We start from the raw sequence: 21,535 nt of genomic DNA, 5'->3' as shown, positions 1-21,535 counted from the left end.
ATCATAAGAGCCATTGTGTAGTCATATAGCTATATAGGCCTTACATGAAATATACAGTATAACACACCAGGGACTTTTTAAAATGAAATGACACAACCAACCTGTTGACAGGTGAGTAGTGTCTCGTACTGTCACGACCTGGCTTCTGTGTTGCCTTGGTGACCGTAGAGCTGCAGCCTTTTGGCGTTACAAGCTTCCGTGTACAGGTTGCTAGGCAACCCCACAGCCTGCAGGAGCTCTTCCTCCAGGTTTTAGCTAACGCTCACTGTGGCCACAGTTTCTGTGTTGGGTCTCTATTTTACAACAGCATCAGAAATGGCGTCCAGTAGCTACACCGTCAAACCTCCGCTTCATGACCAAATAACGGAGATGCAACGTAAAATACAACTACTGGGTAAGTTTGTTTCCAAGCACTCGGTGAGCGTCGATTACAGTTCATGCTAAAGGAAGTGCGCTATAGTTAGCTAGCTGCCATGTTTAGGTTAACTTTACCACATAATTAACCTGAAGCCTTACACACAGGACTCTGTCCAATGGAAACAGCAATTAGCTGTGTAATATGTGGTTCTAAGTAATGAGACGCCTACATTGATAATGTGTTGTTGGTGTAACGCGTGAACGTGTCCACCAGAGGGCGACAGAGCTGCGTACTATGAGAGCTCCCAGTCCGCCATCCAGAAGAACAGAGAGTCCATCCGCCAGCTGAGGCAGGACAACAAGAGGCTGCACAGGAGGCTGGCAGAGGCCAATGCAGTAAGTACACCAAACAAAGTTTACCATTTGGTTTTGCTTTGTTTTTTACACTTACAAGTAGATGCATCACTATCATGTTGTAGTCAAGACCACCTAATACCTGACAAGACCAATATCAAATATTTACATTATTAGTACTCAGCTAAACAGAAAAGATCATTTTGAAATAAAGTTTGGATTGAACAGAATAACACAGCAGCACAGAACCTGCTAAAGTCTTCCACTTTTGACACTGGTGCAACCAAGTTTTTCAGATGGTTACACAAGCATACACTTTTGTAAAACAATCTTAAAGTTATTGAATTACATTACATGAAGCAAAGTGAGCGAGTGACAGAGAGAGACATTTGTGGTTTAAAAAAAGCTGTGGTATTGTCCAGCTCAACTGAAACCGAGTCAAGACCAAGTAAAAATGTAGTCAGAGAGACGAAAAAAGCACAAGGCTTGCTTCAGGCACTCACACGCAAGGAGACAAGGTGATGCGCAAAAGGCCTTTAATTAATCAGGGCATGGATACAGGATAAAAAAGACGCCGACCGGTTTCGACCAACACAGTCAAGAAGACCCTCTTTTAAAATGTAGTCAATCCTGAGAGACCAAGACCTTGAAAACGTGGTCTCAAGACCGGTCTCGAGTACCACAACACTATCACTAATAGATACTTTTCTTATTCCCTCCCAGGGTGATGAACTTATCATCAAAGTAGCCTTTCATAACAGAGGTGCAGAGAAGGATGCCTTCCGCAACATGTCAGGGAAGGTGGGACTTTAAATGTTTTGTTGTTACTGTCCAGTCATTATGGTGTTGGTGGCTGAGTAAAATCAAAATTTTAAATTCAATCCTCAGACAAGAGTTTTCATTCTGCCTCTCTCTCCTGTCTGCATGTCTGCCTCTCAGGAGGCTCTCGTCACACTGGACCAGAAGGTGCTGTCCAAGATGAAGCGTCTCAATGCCTTCAAACACATCACTCATACCTATCAGCAGCGCCTAAAAGAGCTGAAGGTGGAGTGCCAGAGACTGAAACCAGAGGGCTGCAGGGGAGTACAGTCTGCTGATGCAAGAGCTCAGAAAAAAGAGGAAGATGCCATGGTATTTACGTCTTGCTGTGGCGATTGCACAAAAAGTACAACATTTCTGTCTTCTACTTGACAGAAAGAAACACACAGCTAAAAATAAGTAATAATCAAAATGAAACTGTGTCTTCAGAACATCCGGGCACTGGAGAACAGTCTGGAGAAGACCCAGTTTAAGTGCAAGGAGGCTGAAAACATCATGATAAACTATCTGAAACTCAAAAGTCACCTGCAGGTTTGTCCAACATGAACTTTTTTAAGCTTCAAAATAATGTTTTTTCCACAAATTCAACACCACTGTCACACTAAAATCACATAAATTCACTTTCCAATCTCTTAAAATTGGCTATTACATTGATGTTAATACATGCTGTATACAATATAAATTGACACATCTGCCTCATCTTTCATTCATTCTGTATATATTTCCTGTGCTTTTCTGTTGCTTCACTTTTACACATTCATCCCTTCAGGAGGAGAGTCTGACTTACCAGGGCCGGCTGGACAGTCTGGAAGCAGAGATCCTGAAGCATAGACAGGAGCTTCACAACCTGCAGATCATGAATAACGATGCCCAGTTCTCTAAAGAGGCTGCTAAGGTGACCGATAACCCTTCTCAACATGCACGTTTCCAGTAAAGGCATCAGAAGATGATTCACTGACTATTACTGTCAGTTGGGAGGAGTCGTAGTGTTTGGCCTCATTTCTGTGCCTTAATTATAGCCAGCATTAACACACTGCTGTGTTAAACTGTGATGGTTTCCTTCTCTCCTTCCCATATTTCCCTCACTCCCTGTCCTTTGTGCCTCTTCTTTCCTGCTGCTAGGCCGAGTCTCAGCAGCAGGAGGAACAACTCTACAAGGAGCGCAAAGAGAGAGAACGCATCATAGCCATCTTGAGGAAAAGAGTTGAGGAGCACAAGGCCCAGGCTGAGAAAATTGATAGAAGGGTAAGATGCACATGATGTTACGGTAACACTTTACTTGGAGGGTGGGTGCATAGCACATTCATACTACAGATGAAAAATAGCCTCTTGGCTAATTCTGGCGCATTTACAGTGATGTTATTAATGTGCACTGTCCCTGTTTTTTCAAATAAGACCTTTCATACGTTGTTCATAATGCATTCACAACAGCTTCATAAGGAATTCATACATCGGGTTACACTGTCATGGAATAACAAACTTGGATTATTATTTTTTTCAAAATAAAAGCCTCCCAAATAAAAGCACTTGTGCACTAATGCACTTGGAAATTTAAGAACAAAATACCTCTATTCAGCATTCTATTGCAATGGTTCATGAAGGCCTCGAAAACACAAATGCATAGTGTGTTGCCCAGATGTTTCATCAAAGTCCCTTTAACGCACCTGGAAGTAGACCTACAGAGACAAAATACCAAGTCGTGCAAAGGCTTCATTAAACTCATGCAGAATTTATGCATTGTTTGCTCCTGTCGCCCAAAGTTGCCCAGACACTGAACCATTCCAGAGGTAGCATCATTTGTAATTCAGTAATGAATCCTTCACCACCTGTATAGTAAAGTGACATGCGAAGTAACATTCATAAACCATCCAAGAAGCATTTACAAATAACTCCTTGCCCTTATGAAGCCTTCACTGACTGTATTGTACTGTGTGTATTCTTGTTTCCAGGTGCAATTAGGGTACTTTTATTTTTTTTTAAAAATCATTATTTCAATTCATCATTCATTATTCCATAGGAGTGTATGAATTCCTTATAGAGCCGTCATGAATGCATTACAAATACCTTATGAAAGGTCTTATGAATGTGCTACGCACCCACCCGTCAAGTAAAGTGTTACCATCGTTTTTACGTTGTTTCTCCATTTCTAGATCTGTCACGATCACATGGACAGGATTTTCCATATTGCAAAACATATCTCTGTAATGCCTATAATTTCTTCAGAATTGGTACAAACATTCACTTCAACTAAAGGACAAACTGATTAGACTTTGGTGGTAAAAGGTCACAGTGACCTCAGTAACCACTTCTTAGCCATTACTCAGGACTTCACATCGCAATTACAAAATCCCACTCACATGGTTCATATTTTATATGACTGGCCACCTTCACTCATTACACTCTTTGCCACATATGTAATTTGATTCAAAGCAGAGACATTATGTGTGGTAAACACGAGTAATTCACTTTTGCGTTGGTTGTAAACTTCGCTCCCTGCAGATCCAGAGAGCAAATATGCAGCCAGATGAGCTGAGCAGTGAGGCCCAGCGCAGCACCACCAGGATGGCAGTGGAGGAGGAGAAGGCCATCTCCACTTTTGAGGAGGCCTTCCTACGTATCAAGGAGGCCACTGGGGTGACAGATATACAGGTGTGGGTGTGGACAGAGAAGGATTTACTGTATTTATTTGTTAAAGGGATACTTCACCCAAAATCGATAATTCACCAATCATCTACTCACCGTCATACCAAGGAAGGGTTTTGCTTTCAGAGTCATCAAATCGCTTTTGGAGTTCCAGGGGGGGTCCGGCTGGCAGCGGATTTTCATATACTGTAATGGCGGCGGATAGACTTCACTTTTGAATGGTCCAAAACACACACTATGAAACATCCTGTCTGTACTGACCCAAGTGTCCTGAAGCCGCAGCATGAAAAGGATTTTCTGCGAGATGTTCGTTCGTCGTTGTAAACCATTGGATGTACAGTATGATGTAAACACAGAAGAACATCTCGCAGCAAATCTCATGCAGCCACTGGGAGCTACTGCTACAACAAGTTTGCCAGCCGGACCCCCCATGGAACTCCAAATGCGTTTTGATGAATCTGAAAGTTCTCCAAACCCTTCCTTGGCATGACGGTGAGTAGAAAATTGGTGAGTTATCGATTTTGGGTGAAGTATCCCTTTAAATAAGTGAGTGTCACTGTCACTGTTTACATATTTATACTTTTTTCCCCCTGTACTGTACATGGCATGAAGGAGATAGTGGAGCGCTTCATCTCACAAAAGGAGAGACAGCAACATCTAGAGAAGCTGAAGGGAGAGAATGAGAAAGTCCTGGAGCAGCTGAAAGAACAGAAGGCACAGCTGTACCAGCAGTTCCAGGATATGAAGTACTCTGGAGAGGCGAAACTCTCCAGGTGAGACAGCGGGACAGTGGCAGAGGATCAAAGGTAACATGTCTGCAGCTGTGTAGTGCTTCATCTCTCTCTGTCCCTGTCTTTTTCTCTTGCTTCAATAGTGACCAACAGATGCTGGAGGAGTGTGAGCACCAGCTGCAGGCTCAGCAGCAGAGGTGCGATGCAGCTAAAGAGCATCTGGATTGGCTGGTTAAAACCATCAGTACTATCCGAGCAGGAGTGGAGCACCTGGCAAACAAACTTCAACACATCACACTGGTAAATACGACCTTCTTGACTTTAGTTTTAAATCCTTTCTTCTCAGAAAACAACAAAACAGCAACCGCACACTCAAAACACTGTACATATATCAATTTATTCCAGCGGTTCCAGCAGTAACATGCCAGACAAAATGCCAGACACCTGTGTCAAACGTGGCAAAGGCTAGAAAAGCATCATGGGAATTGTAGTCCCAACAGAAAGGTTGTAGTCCTAGATCAAGTTATTCTAATAGCCTTAGACACAAAGTGTCTACTGAAAACAGGAAACACCAATACATTGAGGTTATTATATAAATCATTTCTTCTTGAAATTTCACTCAAGTAGCCAACAAGCTTTCTTCTATTTCTCTCCAGAGCGAGGATATCGCGCCCGAGCTGTCTCCAGACTCAGATGAGTTTGTGTTGGAGCTGATGACCCAGTGCGAGCTGAAGCTGCAGTTACTGCAGGAGGAGCTTCAGGGGAAAGATCTGGCTGCTATTATGACTGAGATGGAGAAAGAAGAGGTGAGAGGGAACTCTACACACTGTCAGCTGCCATCACTGTGGTTTTAAATACCGGTTCACAGACTCAATAGTTATGTCGAAAACTGAGTTGCATGCAAATTGTTCTCGTGCACTTACCGAGAATATCTGTTTACAGTGTATGTGGGGAATGTGTAGGCTGATCATTAGATGAATCACAATGCACATACTGCCAGAGAATGTTGGCACATGACACTGTTTGAGTCAGCTCCATCAGATCTGTCATCATACACTGTCATTACTGTCACTATAGCTGCTGTAGGTGGGAAGCTCCTGTCACTTTTAACCAAATACTAAAACTAACTTTAATTATTATTATATGCCATTAGGAATGATTGTTATATAGCGCTGGAAAGTGCTGAAAAACATAGTAAATAACTACCGTGGTATAGCATGACTGTGTCGAGGTGTCAGTTAGATGTAGTCTTAAATTTAACTTGCTGAACCCTGCAGAAACCTCAACTTCAACCTCCAATGATAAATGTAGTTTTGGCAAAAAGTACATTGTGACTGTTGCTGAAACCTACAGTACATGGTCCAGCACATGAGCACAGCATGGCTGAGCATTTATGCATGCGTGCTGCTGTGCTTGCATAGCTTATCCAAATGGAAAAGCAGCCATCAGAGCGACCTGAAGTGTTTGCTCCTTATTACTAACGCTCAGCAGCACCTCCGCTGTTTGAGAACGTGAGATATCAGAGTGTACCGTAGGAAACACGTAACAGTCTGTGGGCCACTTACAAATGACATTGACAATGTAACACTCAGGTCCACTTCAGGGAGGCAGAATCTATGTAACTGACGCAGCTCTGAGCTGATATTCGTAAGATCAGTTGAGACTTGTTTGTTTGACAGTTGCTGTTGGCCAGCGATGCTCTGGTCTTGTGCTTCTACCGTTCTTGCCAAGGAAATATCAAGTCTAGAAAACGCTGGTTGTCCCTCGTCGCTTTTACATAATGAGAACTTAATGCCCCTAATCACTCCGGCATTCAGCTCCAATAATTATCATAATATATCATCATAACAAGTCATAACAATTAGGGAAATTAACTTAAATACTGCAATTAACTGTTTGCATAACAAAATGTGATGTCAGCCACAGTCCCTGCTTTTTTTTAAAAAAGATTTAACAAAAATAATATCCCATGTTGCAACAGTGTAAGTATTATACCTGTAAAACATATTTTTTCAGTTTTGTGAAATATCACATTTCATTTTTTATTTTATTTTTTTATTACTGCCACAATGTGGATGTAAAAGTAAAAGTCTGATAGACATTGTATTTCATAAATACTGTAGGCCTATATTTGAATATTTTGATACCAAATCAAAAACGAAAAAAAAAAAGCCACAAGGAAATAATGGACTTTGTTCATCATGAAAAATTACACTGACAAATGTAGAAAATAGTTTTGTCACTGGTGGTAACTGATCATTGATCATTGACTATTTGCGCTTTGTGTTTTACTTTGAGCAGTTCTACGTGAGGATTGAGAGGAAACTGCCTGCCTACAACACCCGGGTCAAGCTCCCTGAGGACCAAGACCTGGACCTTTTCAAAGACGGTGAGTTGGGAGCCACATGCACCCACACACACACATACACACAGTCTTAATCTCAGTTTAACGGAAAAAAAAAACTGTGCTGTATGTCTCAGAGGATGTAAGCGACGAGGAGGAGGCTGACATCATCTCACGGGAGGCACTGAAGCGCCAGTCTCAGCTCATCATTGACTCCAAATCCAAGAAGAAACTTTGGAAGAAGAACAAGGGCAAGTTCTGATTCAGCCCCAGAGTCACAAGAAAAATATTTACTACCAAAAGAAGATCTTAAGTCAAGGACAAAGAACATGTAAGGATTTTCAGTGCTATTTCAACCAGCTAATGTTTTATATCTAAAATTTCTAGTTTATTGTGGCTGATTCATTGCTAAATGTTGTGACAACAACAATGTCCTTTGTGTGGAGTCACTGTTGCACTAATATTATTTATAATCATGACAGACCTGTGTCCAAAGCTTCTTTTTTTTGTGATGTTGTGGATTTACTATACACCGACACCATTCACCGTAGCCCGCCGTACTCTGAGGAACCAACCTTTGTTCATGTGTGATCCACATCAAGACTAAAGACGCTCAGGTTTTGACTCAGTCTAACATGATTCCAAGCTCCACTGTGTGTAGCGTCAACACCTGAACTATCTCTGCTATGTTGAGCATCTCATTAACGCCTCTGCTCAAATGCTCTGCAGTTACTGATGTCAGGTGGAGTGCCTATGGCTGAACTGGCAAAACAATGAATATCCATACCTGAATGTCAGAGGGAAAGACAACCGTGTTTTTAAGTCCTTAAGTGTCCAACAACTCAGAGAGTTACACAGTGTGACCACCACACTACTGTCTGTGGACAAAAGCTTTGACTGATTGACTGGAGCACAAGAATTAGGTGCTTCTTTGTGTGTGTATATAGATAGTTTTTTCCTTTCAGCTCCTCCAAGTCTATCCACATTTAAACTTCCTGCAACTGTTATTGTCAGCACATTTAATAATAGTAGCCACCAGGACTTTACCGATATAATGTTTTTGATGTGAGGACAGAAGCAAAGTTGTCATTTGGGGCTAGAAAGTCTACAGTAGCCCATGTTTCACATATTTATATTTGACTGCTCTCACTCCAAATAAATGAAATGAAATGAAACATTACTAGTAATCATGGCTTTACCTCAAATCCTGATTTTCTAGGTATGACATCATTTGTCAAAGTCATCAAACCAAGGGGGCAGTTGTCGGTCTGAGAAGTGAAGCTCACTTCCGCGTTCAAAAAGCTGCAATCCCCTCGGCTTCCTCTGGGGGCTGGCTCCAGAAGGGAGCAACTCCAATTGAGCCCCATGTTAAAATAGCCGATTTTACAGCTTTAAAAAACACATTTACAGCCTGGTACATTTCATTTTTTTGGTCTCAATCGATAGTTTCTACCCCCGCACACACTCTGAGGGGGGTGAATTTTTTTTAAACTCTACCGTTTTACTGTTATTAGGTTTAAAGTTCTGGCCAATTAGGGCGCAGAACCGTTGAGTGACAGGTCCGGCGACCACTGCTACGAGGCCAGTGGGCGGGCTCTCGGCCGGCCAACGGCCGCACCGCTCCAAATATGGCAAGTAGAATCCAACATGGCGCGGCTCAAACCCCCGTAGTAGCGGCACAAAACAGACTCCCCCAAACCAATGGGTGACGTCACGGACGCTACGTCCATTCTTTTTACAGTCTATGCATCAAACACATACATTTAGGACAAAGACTGAGCTGTGGTTTCAGCTGGCACTTTGCTGACCAGTGGTGGAGATATCAACACTCAGTCAGTGACATTAGAAGTTTTGGTGGCCTCACTATGGCAGGCCAGCCAAAAATAGAAGTGAAAAAAAAAAAAACTTTACTATAACACCACTTGATTGGTCCAGACACTTAGGTTGGGAATCACTCATTTGAAAGTCTCCACCAATGTGGCTTTGCAGATAACTGCTGTTGAATAGCAAATGTAGACATCATCTATAGTTAATACTGGGATTTAGCATACATATCCAACAGACCTCCATGTTATGAATGATCGTCTAAATTTTATCAAAGAGAAAAACCACAGTAAATATAAAGTAGGACAAGAAGTATAGTGATATTAAACAAAAAATATAGAAGCTGAAGAACTAGAAAGACCAAAATAATTTCTTCAATCATCCAAATCTATAACTCATTGTACAGATTATCAAAGATCTCAAGACAATGAATGTGTCTTCCATGATATCTCCTGAGAATGTGACGAAAATTTTAAAATATATAAATGTATAATTGTATGTCAAAGTAAAGGCCCCCGACCATTTAAGAAGATCCAACCCTAAATGCATTGGATTGCTCTCTCCTTCATGACCCCCAGACCTCTTTCAAAAGTCTAGTGTAAGTCCAGTCAGTACTGTTTTCGTACTCTCGATGACAGACAAACAAGCAAATACACCAACAGCTCTATGGTGAGACATAACGTCACTGACTGGCCGAGGTCATTATGTAAAGCATATTTAATGCGTTTAAACTGAAGCATGACACATGATAAGAAACAGTTAATTAAGTTAGTTAAGAGACACTGAGAGCCTGCTTTACAGTATGTGGTGATCACAACAAAGAACTCACTGTCTATGTTTGTGTGTCTCATCTCACATATTATAGCACCTATACAAATACAATACTCTACTCTAAAATAAATAATAAACATACTATGTTATACTTAAAGCAGAAGTAAGTGATCCGGTCGTTTTGGCTAACTTCTTGTCAGCCGATGGAGTTAGCAGTCCCTGCCCTCGTCCCTACGTCACCACATTCACGCGCATCCCTTGGCTGCACACACAGAGAGGACCGCCCCTTTATGTCGTTCTCTCTCCTCATTGGATAAAGGTTGTAGGATACAAGGAAAGTTTTCTCCTCGGCTTACTGCAGAGCTCAGTGACTGACAGACCCGTGTTTCAGACCAAACACTAAGTATAAGTGTGTATAATATATAAGTGATTGCTGTCGGAAGATATAACTATTTAAGACTTATATTAACACAAACATTCCACTTACTTATGCTTTAAATATTATGTTAAACATTTCTGAACATAATATATTTTTTTTAAATCTCAGATGAACTGAAAGGTGAAAACCTTCATTGTATTAAATCCTTTTCTTTTCTTTTTTTAAATGAACTTTATTGAAAAGGGTTTAAACAATTGAAAGCACCGATCAAACATCAAACAGGGGCTCCACATAATGTCACATTAATCAGAGAAAAATAATACTCATTAGTCTATATTGTGCATATGGCTATGAGCAGTATTACCAGTATTTTTTTTTTTTAAATAATAAAATATAAGTAAATAAATAAACAAATAAATAACATGACATGGGCATAAGAAGAAAGGGAAACAGAATGGACATGCATTAGGCTACTCTTCTTTGAAAAGATTCTCATAGATTCGTAGTTGTGACGCTTTGTTTAATATCAATAAGTGTTAAGGTTTTAATATCCTTAAATTTAAAAAAAACTCATGAAGTTGGGTGAGACTTTGGACTGTTTACATTGGTCTATATGTAATTTGGTAATTTGCCGTGCAAAACAAATCCCGATAGCTACGGCAGTCAATCAATAGGCTACATCAGCGCATATTGACCAATCAGAGAGGGGAGTCCCCGCTGCGCTTCCTGGTACACGTTTTGAATCGCGGGACAGCGTTTCTTCAACATCTCCTCTCAATCTAACATGTCAAGTGTTTCAGTCGTGACTCTATCATGGCTTTAGACGTCCACCTGCTCTGAGTAACCTGTCGCCCACCCAGGTAAGACACATTTAATATTTAATCGACAGATGCCATCAGACGGTCGAGTTCATTAGTAAAAAGCGAATGGATTATTGTGAATTTCGTGTACATAGCCCGTCTTTTACTGTTTGTATCAGTAGCCAAAGTGACACTGAAGCCAGAGAGTTTGTGTCTTATTCCAATGGGGAGTTAGAGACTAGGATCATAATTGCAGATAATTATCTTTCTCAGAGCACAGCCAAACACGGAGGAGGCCATTCCAACAAACATGCGCAGAGCATCCTCCACCCACAAACGCAAAGAACAATCCGCCCTCGGTGATAAATGCCGGAGTCTTCATCCAAGTTTCACACTGTGTCTCTGCATGATCAGTCCGGCTGAAGACACACACACACAGGCTACAGATCTGAACATGCTCCAAGGACGTCAGGACTCATGATGCTGATCCAGGAGAGCCACAAGTACAGTTAAGTGATTTATTTCTTTACCTTCATATGTTTTTAACTGTATTTAAAGTAGCCTATTATATGAATGCTAATATATATCCATATTTGTCTTGTGGTTGATACAAAAGAAGACTTGGTGTTCGGTTATTAAGACTGGTTGAGCTTTGAGAAGTAGTGGTGTAATTTGTTGTAGTGGGTATCACACTGCTTTTTATACTGCTGCTATTTTATGGTTATATGCAGCATTGACCAGAAAGGTCCAGACTCTATCACTGCAGTATTTGTATTTTATTTAATACCACTTTAGAGCATACAGTATAGCTACTGCCAATGCCAGTACTGCCATTTCATTAAAAGCAACCACACTGTTGTTTATGCTCCTTTCCAGCTAAGTGCTTTAAGTCAAATTTCAATTTCTCACTTCATCAAGACAAAGTGGGAGTGTATAATTTATAGATTGTAGCTTTTCTCTGTAGTTTACAAGTTTTACACGGCCCTCTTATTTGTGAAGGGATTTAGGTGAGTTTAAATGATTCACGTTATCTGTGGTGCTGCTGCTGCTGAATTGTATTAGGCAGCATCATTAACTCTATTTATGTCCCTGCATGGTTAATTTAATTGTGATTTGTGTACTTACATTCAGCCACCACTGACCCAGTTTTTGTTTTAGAGCTTGTCTTTGTTTCATGAAGATACTGGGTTATGTGGTGTTGTTTTAACACCCACAGCAAAACCAGGACAGGACACACACACTCAGCGTTACGTGGCATTACATAGGCCTACATACATACAGTGCATGTTGTTTGGAATGATAGTGCGAGGAGCCGTGGCTGACTGTACTCACGCTCTCCTCCCCGACACAGATGAGGCAGCAGGTGTGGGAGAGATCTGACGAGGTGCGTGGGATCTGTAGCGTGACACGGAGCGGGAGATGAGGACCATTCTGGCAGCGTGTGGAGGCGGCGGCGGAGGCGGAGGGGAGTCCCGAGGCCTCTGCAGCAGGATGGGCCGGATGAAGAGGCTGCTGTGGCTCAGGCCCAGTCAGTGCGTGGACGTCCACATGGACACAGAGCCCGGAGTGTGGCTGAGGAGCTTCCAGATGTTGGACACCGATGCACAGTGCAAGGTGAGAGAGTTAAAACCCGTTCTTAAATGGCTTACAGGTTGTTGAAATATAAGACACAGAGGTCGAAGCATCCACACACTCATCTTTTTTGGTCTTTGGACAAACAGATCTTCAGAAGTCTTCACCGAGATATGGAAACATTAACAGTATACTAACACTCACTTTAGGGTGAGGTGCTCTTCCTTAAGCCAGGAGGAAGTATAACAATATAATATGATTCATTCTAATATGATACAGTATAGAACATCGTCTGACATTTCGCTTTTTAAAATTTGAGACCCATGGCTTATGATTGATCTGAAACATTATGGAGTCAGATGTCTGAGTCTGACTCTTAAGTGATCAATCACTGACCTCTAGGGCGGCTATAAGCAAATAGTTTTCATCAATTATTGATCTACAGATTTCACCTCTCAGGTATCAGTCCGTAAAACTTCAGGAAGTATTGACTTGACATGTTGACATGGGCAAACAATCCAAAACCCAATGGATTTTATCACTGATTAATGTTCTGTTGATCGTCAATTAATTAATGAACTCATTGTTGCCTAACAGACACTTGTGTTAGAGTCTAACAGACAGCCACAACACTATGCCCTTAAATGTCCCATTTACTTTTCAGTACAGTGGTTATGTTTTTTTCAAATGGTTGATTATCTTACTTTTTATGTTATTCAATTCATCATTTTAATTTTACTGAGACGATGTCACCTGTGATTCAGTGTCATTTACACGTAAAGCATGATCAGGGTTGATTTACCAGCTCGTGTATTATAAAACACACTGTATCCGTGTCTGTGACGGAACAGCTGTCATATATTCAGCCTTTGTTTACTCTTGGTTTCTCTCTGGGAACTTCCACCATTGTTTTCCATTCAGGTTAACATTTTTTCACACGGCATCATGGACAGCAGAAGCTGCTCTGTGACTCAGATCAACATCTACAGTAGACCGATCCTGTTCCTGTGGCTCTACCGCACGTTTTAGACAAAAAGCCAAGTGAGGTTTTTGAGGAAATAACTGTAACCAGTATATTTCAGCATCATGGTGCTTTGGCTCATTGCCGGCCGACCTGCCACCTCATCACCCATTCATGTGTCTAATCAGTACTAATTGAGGGTCTGTTTCTCTGCTCTTTTGTCCAGACTGTGTGGAGGGACTGGGTGGTGTGGACAAACAGGGGGAGATGAAGGGTTGATTTTCAGTTCAGAGAGAAAGAAACTCATTAGAGAAACAAAAAGCTCATTCTTCTCCCTGAGCTACAAAGGCGGCGGATGGCCTAATTTTATAACATCTCATCTTGCTTGCTTGTCAGTTTTGCTATCTTTTCTTTTCCCTGTGTGGTGTTTTCGGTTCCACCAAAAGATTTTCATCTCCACCTTTTCCAGGATTCATGCTTACTTGAAGCCACAGAGTTGACGTCACTTTAGAATCACACCAGACCTGTTTTCATGTGGTATGTCCTCCACCCCTGTCATCATGGGCAGAGATGTAACCTCCAAGGTATTGAGTAAAACTGTCCCGACTGGATTCTTTTAGACTCAGACGCTCTGTGTGCACTGTTGTTAGTGGCTTTTAGTTGACAGAAATATCTTCCTGAGAATATTGCATTTGATCTCTTCCTGTAAAATGATCTGGGGTGATATTTGTGAAGCTGAAAATAACACTTCCTGATAGAACGTGGAGTTGTTTTAAACAGACTTGTTCTTGATCAGGTGTTACAACATTGTCTCTGTCATGTACTGCAAAAACTCAAAATCTTACCAAGAATATTTGTCTTATTTCTAGTCAAAATGTAATTTCTAGTCAAAACAAATCTCATTATACTTAAAATAAGACTTATCACATAAAAAGTAGCTTGTTTTTAGACACTTTTTACTTCTTTCAAGCATATTTTCACTTGAAATAAGTAGATAAATCTGAAAGTGGATCACTGGCAGATTTTTCTACTTATTTCAAGTGAAAATTTGTTTGAAACAAATGAAAATGATCTAAAAACAAGTTCATTTTTAGGTGATGAGTCTTATTTTAAGTGAAAAGAGTTTAGTTTTGAAATTAGACATTTTGAGAAGAAATAAGACAAATATTCTTGGAAAGATTTAGAGTTTTTGCAATAAGAATACAGTACGCCCACAGTGATAATAAATAGTCATGAAATGAACGTAAAGCTGGGATATGTGTGACTGTAGTGGGGTCAAGGGTTTGGTGATTTGACTAGAATTTTTTAAATGAATTAACAACATAATTTGCTATCACACACGATGGTAATTCATCCATAATCAGCTGACAGGCGAGGTGGGGTACACAGGTTAGATTAGATTAGATTAGATTATACTTTATTATCAGATCACTCTGAAATTTGTCTTGCGTCCCATGACGTCCAAAGTTTCACATAAATAATAACAAAATACAAAAAACATACATTTACAGAAAGCATAAATGTTACCCTCAAAAGTCACATTTAAAGAAAAACACAAACTACCTCCTAACTCCTCGCAACATAAATCCAACATTACAAAGTGTCTTTGGTGCAACACCCAGTGCTCAGTCTGTACATGAACCTTAGGGTCTATTTAAAGACCAAACTCTGATTTAGCAGTTTGACAGACTGAGGGACAAAAGAGTTCCTCAGCCTGTTCAGTCGAGCTTGTGGAACTCTAAACCTTCTGTTTGATGGCAGAAGCTGATATTCCTCGAATAACACATGAGAGGGGTCAGATGAGATATTACTTGCAAGGGACAACATTCTTTTAGTGTATGCTGCTTGAAAATGTAACTCCAAAGTTTGACCCACAATCTTTGAACAGATATGTAGCAGTCTGGTTAGTTTGGTTTTAGGTTAGGTTGGCAGGTCAGCAGACTATTGCAGGGGGAACACACAACCATTCATACTCACATTCACACCTATGGGCAGTTTAGAGTCAACACTTAGCCAATGAAAGTAACCTACACATGTTTGGACTGTGGGGGCAAGCTGGTCCCAGGACAAGCCCACACAGCCATAAGGAGAACATGAAAACTCCTCACAGCCACTAGGTTTGATACTGGAAACTTTTTTTTGTGAGGCACCAGTGGTAATAACCACTGAACCACCCTGCTGCCTACATGGATGTTAATGCCCCACGAAATGGACAATAATAAAAACACATGAGGCATACACTAGACTAGACTGTCAAGCATCCGAATAAGGTTTCAAGGTCTGACTATAAAATAGCGGCCATGCTGTACTGAGACAGAGTGGAGCTGACAGCAGAGCCCACAGACGTCGTCTCTAACTGGGAATAATGGCTTTCCAGGCCCACAGATGTGACACCGTGATAGAACCTCATAAAGTCTCCTTATGGTCATTGTGTTTCATTTATTATTGTCGGTCACAGTTTCTTAAGACTTTTGCAACACATTGTGAGAATATTTACAACAGTTCATATTGCAGCCTCAGTCATTTCCAGTGTGCAGGGACTGACTTTGACCACTGTACTGTACTGTACTCCAGCTACTGCACATTTCTTTAAGTAATAATAAGTGAATAAATTACTTCTCTTTTAGTGACTGAGTGTTTTTTACCATGTTAAATAGTTTTAACTGGTTTAAGCCCATAATGTGACCCCATATCATATGTATACTACTGCCAGCACGTGTACTGTAAGTGGCTGCTGTGACTATTCAAATAGCACATTAAAATGGTAAGATAACTTTTTTAAATGTTTTTTTTTTCAGGCAACCCACTATTATTAATACTTTCTTTATATAATGTTTGTTACTTTCTATAGGATAATATATTCATATTTAAGGGGAGACACTACAGGTGAATAGAGTAAAAATTTTGAATAACAGATATCACCATGAAACTTCCCAAGTTTATCACTTAGCTACATTAAGACAAATATTTTTTGTATTACAAGTTTTGTCAAATTTTATGTTTAAATATATAAATGAGGCAATAAATATGCGCTAATTTGAATACATTTCCAGAACCGAAATCTGAACAATGGATAAAGCCCCTTTCAAAATTCTTGTTTTATTTTGTTGACATATTAGAGTCAGAAGTTTTTACAGAGGGGATTTTGGATAGCTCTTTTTATCACTTTGTAAATGAGAAAATACTGTCACCAGCCCTGAAAAATCCAATTTTGCCATGTTTTTAGGGATAAAATGTTGTATAAATCAGGCTGTGAATGATATATCAACAATCCCCTCTGTAAAAACCTTCAGAATATAGACAGGAATAAAACTGGAAGGTTTGGTGTCTCTAAGTGCTGCTGAAGTGGAGATTACAGGCCCAGAGTCTGAGGAAAAACTTATTTTGAGGAAACGGCCTTTAAAGACTTGTAATTCCATAGATTGTTAATGTAAATCATACTTTTACAATTGGTTGAGGATACAAAGGAAATGACAATTTTTGGAGCCTACATCATTGTTCAGGAGAGAGAGAGCTTTACAATGATACCTGACATGACATGGGTCAGATAACAAGCACAGCTCAGTCTATCACAGTACTGGTCTGTTAACTGTTGGTGAATTTTGGACAAATCTACTGAAAAAAGAGACAAAATGAAGTAAAATAACCACCTTAATGTGGATGTTCTACCATTTCTTTTGACTTTTCTGAAAGAATACATGTTGAGGAAGAAAAATAGCCCAAAATCTCAAAATGGATAAGTGCGTGAAAAAACAGTGTTTTTGCCTGTAGTGTCTCGCTTTAAAATCTGCATAAAATTTTTCTCTGTAATATCCATTGGTCCACTGTATTAGCTCCGCCCACACCTGACTTATTAGCTCCGCCCAGTGAAACACACTCCGCTCTTAAACTGGTCTGTCCACTTGCTCGAGCGTGACTCCAGCGGCAGGACAGAACTAACTCACTCTGTCTCATACTTGGTCGTGTCTGAAAAAATGAAGCGTGTGAGTGAAGTGAGCTGTGGGAGGACGGAGCTGAGCCCGTGAGCACCGCAGCAGCAGGAGATTGGGATTCATTTTTTCAGTTGACATAACATGGGAAAATGGCACTTATCGATGGTAGGTTCAATGACGTAAAACCTTGCATTTTTTTTTAAGTTTGCATGAGTGGTGGAGCCTAATCGCTTCTCTGTGCTCACCGAGACAAACACATGGATAAATGTTTGCATTCAGTGGAGGATGTCTGATCCAGCAGCTGCTCTGACTTGGTTCACAGTCTGTGTCATGTGGTATCAGGTGCTTTTTGGATGCTGCTTTTGTCAGATGAGCTCTAAATAACAGTGTTATTAACTGAGGTGCTTGTTGACAATCAGCATCAGGCTTCACTTTGACCGCATCTTTCCTTTTAACTTTATCTGTCATTAGGCACACACCTTATCACGACAGGTCACACCTATTATTGTTGTCTTTATCTAAATGATTTATATTGTAATTGTCTTTGTATGTTTTAATCTGAATGACATAGTCACTATAGGGCACTATAACAGGACATTTCTTACTGGCACCATCATCATTCATGTGGTGTTGGAGGAAAATCAGTGTTTTAGTAGAGACTTACTTGAACATTATTGTTGTGTTTGTATACAACCCCAGAGTTACAGTAAATGGAGTGTGTTTAACTTATTTTTATTGGTGGAATTGTGTGATTAAAAAATAACTAAGATGACATAGTACAGTAATATTAACACATTATGTTTGTAGTAGTATGTAGTGGTTAAATGGTGTGACAAGAAAGAAAAAGGCAAGGCAATTTTATTTGCATAGCCCGTTTTTACAAACAGTTTGTCTCAAAGGGCTTTACATAGCATCATAACAACATCCTCTGCCCTTAGACCCTCACATCCACTGAGGGAAAACTCCATAAAACCCTTTTAACAGGGAAAAACCGGAGAAACCTCAGGTTGAGCAGCAGAGGAGGGATCCCTCACCCAGGACAGGCAGACGTGCAATAGATGTTGTTACAGACAAGAAAACAGCACATTAAACACATTAGATGACAAAGCAGATAGGTGCCAGCCAAGATCAATAATGGGTAATCATACAGGCAATATTATGATGCTATTCTTTCTCAATAGAATGAATATGAAAAAATGGTAAGTGTAAATATCAACATGCCACAACTGTCATATAAATTAAAAAATATTCAGGTTATCAACATTTATACTTACTTGGCTTCTCTTTTCCACTTCAAGATCAGTTCAGAGCCAAGAAAGAAAAAAAAAAAAAAAAAAGGTGTCAAGTTGGAATTGAATTTTAAAAAAGTATGTCACGGCTGAATAAATTCTCCCTGTGTTCCTGGACGTAAACACACTCAGGCAGTGAAGGTCTTTCTGCCAACTAGTCATCAGGTGTCTGTCTGCGTCAGAGTTCAAGGCTGGGTCACAGCCAGAATCTCAAGAATGAGCTTAATTGACGTTGAGTTTGACCTTTTTAATGACATTACTGAGTTTGAAGGTTTATCACATTTGTCATGACTCATGAGGTATTTGTTGCAGATATGTCGGATTGTCACAGTCATTCAGTTAAACAGCCTGGGTCCAAGGAGCTCCCCGACTGTGACTTTTTTTTTCTTCTTTTTTTTTTAATTCTATGGCAAATTCTGAAACAAGCTGAGGCTATTTAATGTAGTCTTATTTTTGCAATGCACATATTTGCACATGTAGACATAATATTATTAAAATGTGCACTGTTTCTAATATCTTCTATATAGTCCAGGGAATCATTGTGTTTCTGTTTAGTTTTATCAGACACTAAACCAACCTCTCATATGTATACTGTGGCCTGTATTATGTACACCGTCCTAAAGAAATGAGCACAATAGACCGTATCATGTGTTTGAATTTCTCTATGCCATATCTTGATGACCTTGCTTTCTCCCCCCGGCAGGACCCGGTGCAGGAGTGGGGGGAGGAGGAGGAGGACGGGGCCGTGTTCGGCATCACGCTGCGCCGGGAGCCCGTCCCGCCCAGCTCGGACGCGGCGGCGGAGCTCCCCACGGCGCTCGGCTTCGCCCAGTACCACACGGTGAAGGTGCGCAGGCTGAAGGCCGCCACCCTGGAGCGGCTGGTCACCCACCTGCTGGACCGGGAGCAGCAGGACGCCGACTTCACCCGGATCTTCCTCTCCACCTACAGGGCCTTCACCTCCACCAGCACCCTCATCGAGCTGCTGTTTCAGAGGTGAGAAACCCTCCACACTGTTGAACTGACACGTATGCTAACAAAACCCATGAGGGCCCAGCCGGCCGGTCTGGAAGCCCACATGTTGGCTCATTATTGGTGTTCCACTGAGAGGGATCTGCACAGTTCTCTGCTGATGGAGACCCTGTGTTTAAAGGGATAGTAGCATTTTTTAAAAGTGGGGTTGTATGATCTACAAATAGCCCCTAAGTACTTTAATTGCAGTAGAAGACTCTCTGCACTCCTCCCGTTAGCAACGCCAGCCCATAGCCCTGCCCAGAGATTTACAACATACAGTGTTGTGAACAGACCCAAAGAAACAGCCTATTTTCACGGCCTAAAAGAGGTTTTACCTGAAAAAAAATACACAGTTCCATTGTTCGCTATAATATCATTTTTTCCAGCCCTTCAAAGTTCAGGAAAAACGCTGTTTTTATTTGGACCAACTCACGTATCCCTCTGCCCAGGGTTAGCGCCTGCTGATCAGCAGTTGGTTAGGTCCAAATAAAAACTGCGTTTTTCCTGCACTTTGAAGGGCTGGGAAAAATTATATTATAGCGAACAATGGAACTGTGTTTTTTTTTTCAGGTAAAACCTCTTTTAGGCCGCGAAATTAGGCCGTTTCTTTGGGTCCATTCACAACAATGTATGTTGTAAATCTCTGGGCAGGGCTATGGGCTGGCGTTGCTAACGGGAGGAGTGCAGAGAGTCTTCTACTGCAATTAAAGTACTTAGGGGCTATTTGTAGATCATACAACCCCACTTTTAAAAAATGCTACTATCCCTTTAAAGCATTTTAGGAAAGATGCTTATTTGGCTACTCGTTGAGAGTTATATGAGAAGATTATAACACTGTTGTTTCGAATGCAGCTGTCAGCTTATCTCAGCACTAAGACTGGCACTGGGGAAAAGCGCAGACCAGCTGTCTAAATGTGACAAACACTACTGTACTTCCACCATGTTTTATGGGGGGTTTATAAGCTTTGGGCAGAGCCAGCTGACCACTTCTGTTTGTTTCCAGTCTTTATGCCAAGATAACTTCAACAGCTGCTGGCCACAGTTTCATATTCATATTATAGATCTTCCCATGTAACTTATTAACATGGCAAGCAGGTAAATAAGTGCAGGTGACTCAGAAAGCGGTTACATTTTTTTTTTTTAACAATATATTTATTGTTTTTGACATTGGTGTCCCATATTTCTCTGAACTTGTGTAGCTTCCCTTTGGCAACTTAAGTTAATTTCTCCAGTGCCAACACTGCAAAACCTCAAGAATATCTGTCTTATTTCTAGTCAAAATGTAATTTCTAGTAAAAACAAATCTCATTATACTTAAAATAAGACTCATCACATTAAAAAGTAGCTTGTTTTTAGACACTTTTTACTTTTTCAGACATATTTTCCCACTTAAAATAAGTAGAAAAATCTGATGGTGGAGCAAGTTTCTCTTCCTTATTTCAAGCACAAAAACCTTTAACTGGCTGATTTTTCTACTTATTTCAAGTGAAAATTTGTTTGAAACAAGTGAAACTTAAATTATAAAAAGTTAATTTTTAGGTGATGAGTCTTATTTTAAGTGGAAAGAGATTAGTTTTGACTAGAAATGAAACAAATATCTAGGAAAAATTTTGAGTTTTTGCAGTGAAGCATGATATTTCAGGTGTAGGGCCGTCCATACTTTTACCCCTCAATGCAGTTACTCTCCTAGCCTGAAGCAGGGATGGATGGATCAATCATGGGTGCAGTGTTGCGGCCTGGTGCAA

General features: G+C 40.6%; 2 protein-coding genes across 3 annotated transcripts in view; both read left to right on the top strand.

The window, feature by feature from the left end:
* Positions 1-212: 212 nt before the first annotated feature.
* odad3 (outer dynein arm docking complex subunit 3) lies at positions 213-7,743 on the top strand. Its single transcript, XM_085789922.1, has 13 exons — positions 213-394; positions 632-753; positions 1,435-1,512; positions 1,651-1,842; positions 1,960-2,061; positions 2,300-2,425; positions 2,653-2,775; positions 4,030-4,179; positions 4,786-4,946; positions 5,048-5,204; positions 5,561-5,710; positions 7,206-7,293; positions 7,386-7,743. The coding sequence occupies exons 1-13, from the start codon at positions 316-318 to the stop codon at positions 7,508-7,510; spliced, it is 1,653 nt and encodes a 550-aa protein (XP_085646048.1). The 5' UTR covers positions 213-315; the 3' UTR covers positions 7,511-7,743.
* A 3,202-nt stretch (positions 7,744-10,945) lies between these two features.
* The window catches only part of rgl3a (ral guanine nucleotide dissociation stimulator-like 3a), a 28,596-nt gene continuing 18,006 nt past the window's right edge, over positions 10,946-21,535 (top strand). The window contains exons 1-4 of one of the 2 annotated variants that reach the window (XM_085796163.1): positions 10,946-11,082; positions 11,437-11,530; positions 12,374-12,636; positions 19,480-19,772. In XM_085796163.1, the coding sequence (XP_085652289.1) occupies positions 12,442-12,636; positions 19,480-19,772 (488 nt within the window). In that variant the 5' untranslated portion in view covers positions 10,946-11,082; positions 11,437-11,530; positions 12,374-12,441. Of the gene's footprint in view, positions 11,083-11,436; positions 11,531-12,373; positions 12,637-17,526; positions 17,653-19,479; positions 19,773-21,535 lie in introns of those variants that run through there. The other variant, XM_085796255.1, reaches the window with a different exon arrangement.

This window comes from Trachurus japonicus, chromosome 1 (genome assembly GCF_045865225.1).
Source record: "Trachurus japonicus isolate A0001 chromosome 1, Traja_1.0".
Taxonomy (NCBI): Eukaryota; Metazoa; Chordata; class Actinopteri; order Carangiformes; family Carangidae; genus Trachurus; species Trachurus japonicus.
The sequence above is the reverse complement of the archived record's forward strand: the minus strand, read 5'-3'. Positions and strand labels throughout refer to the sequence as shown.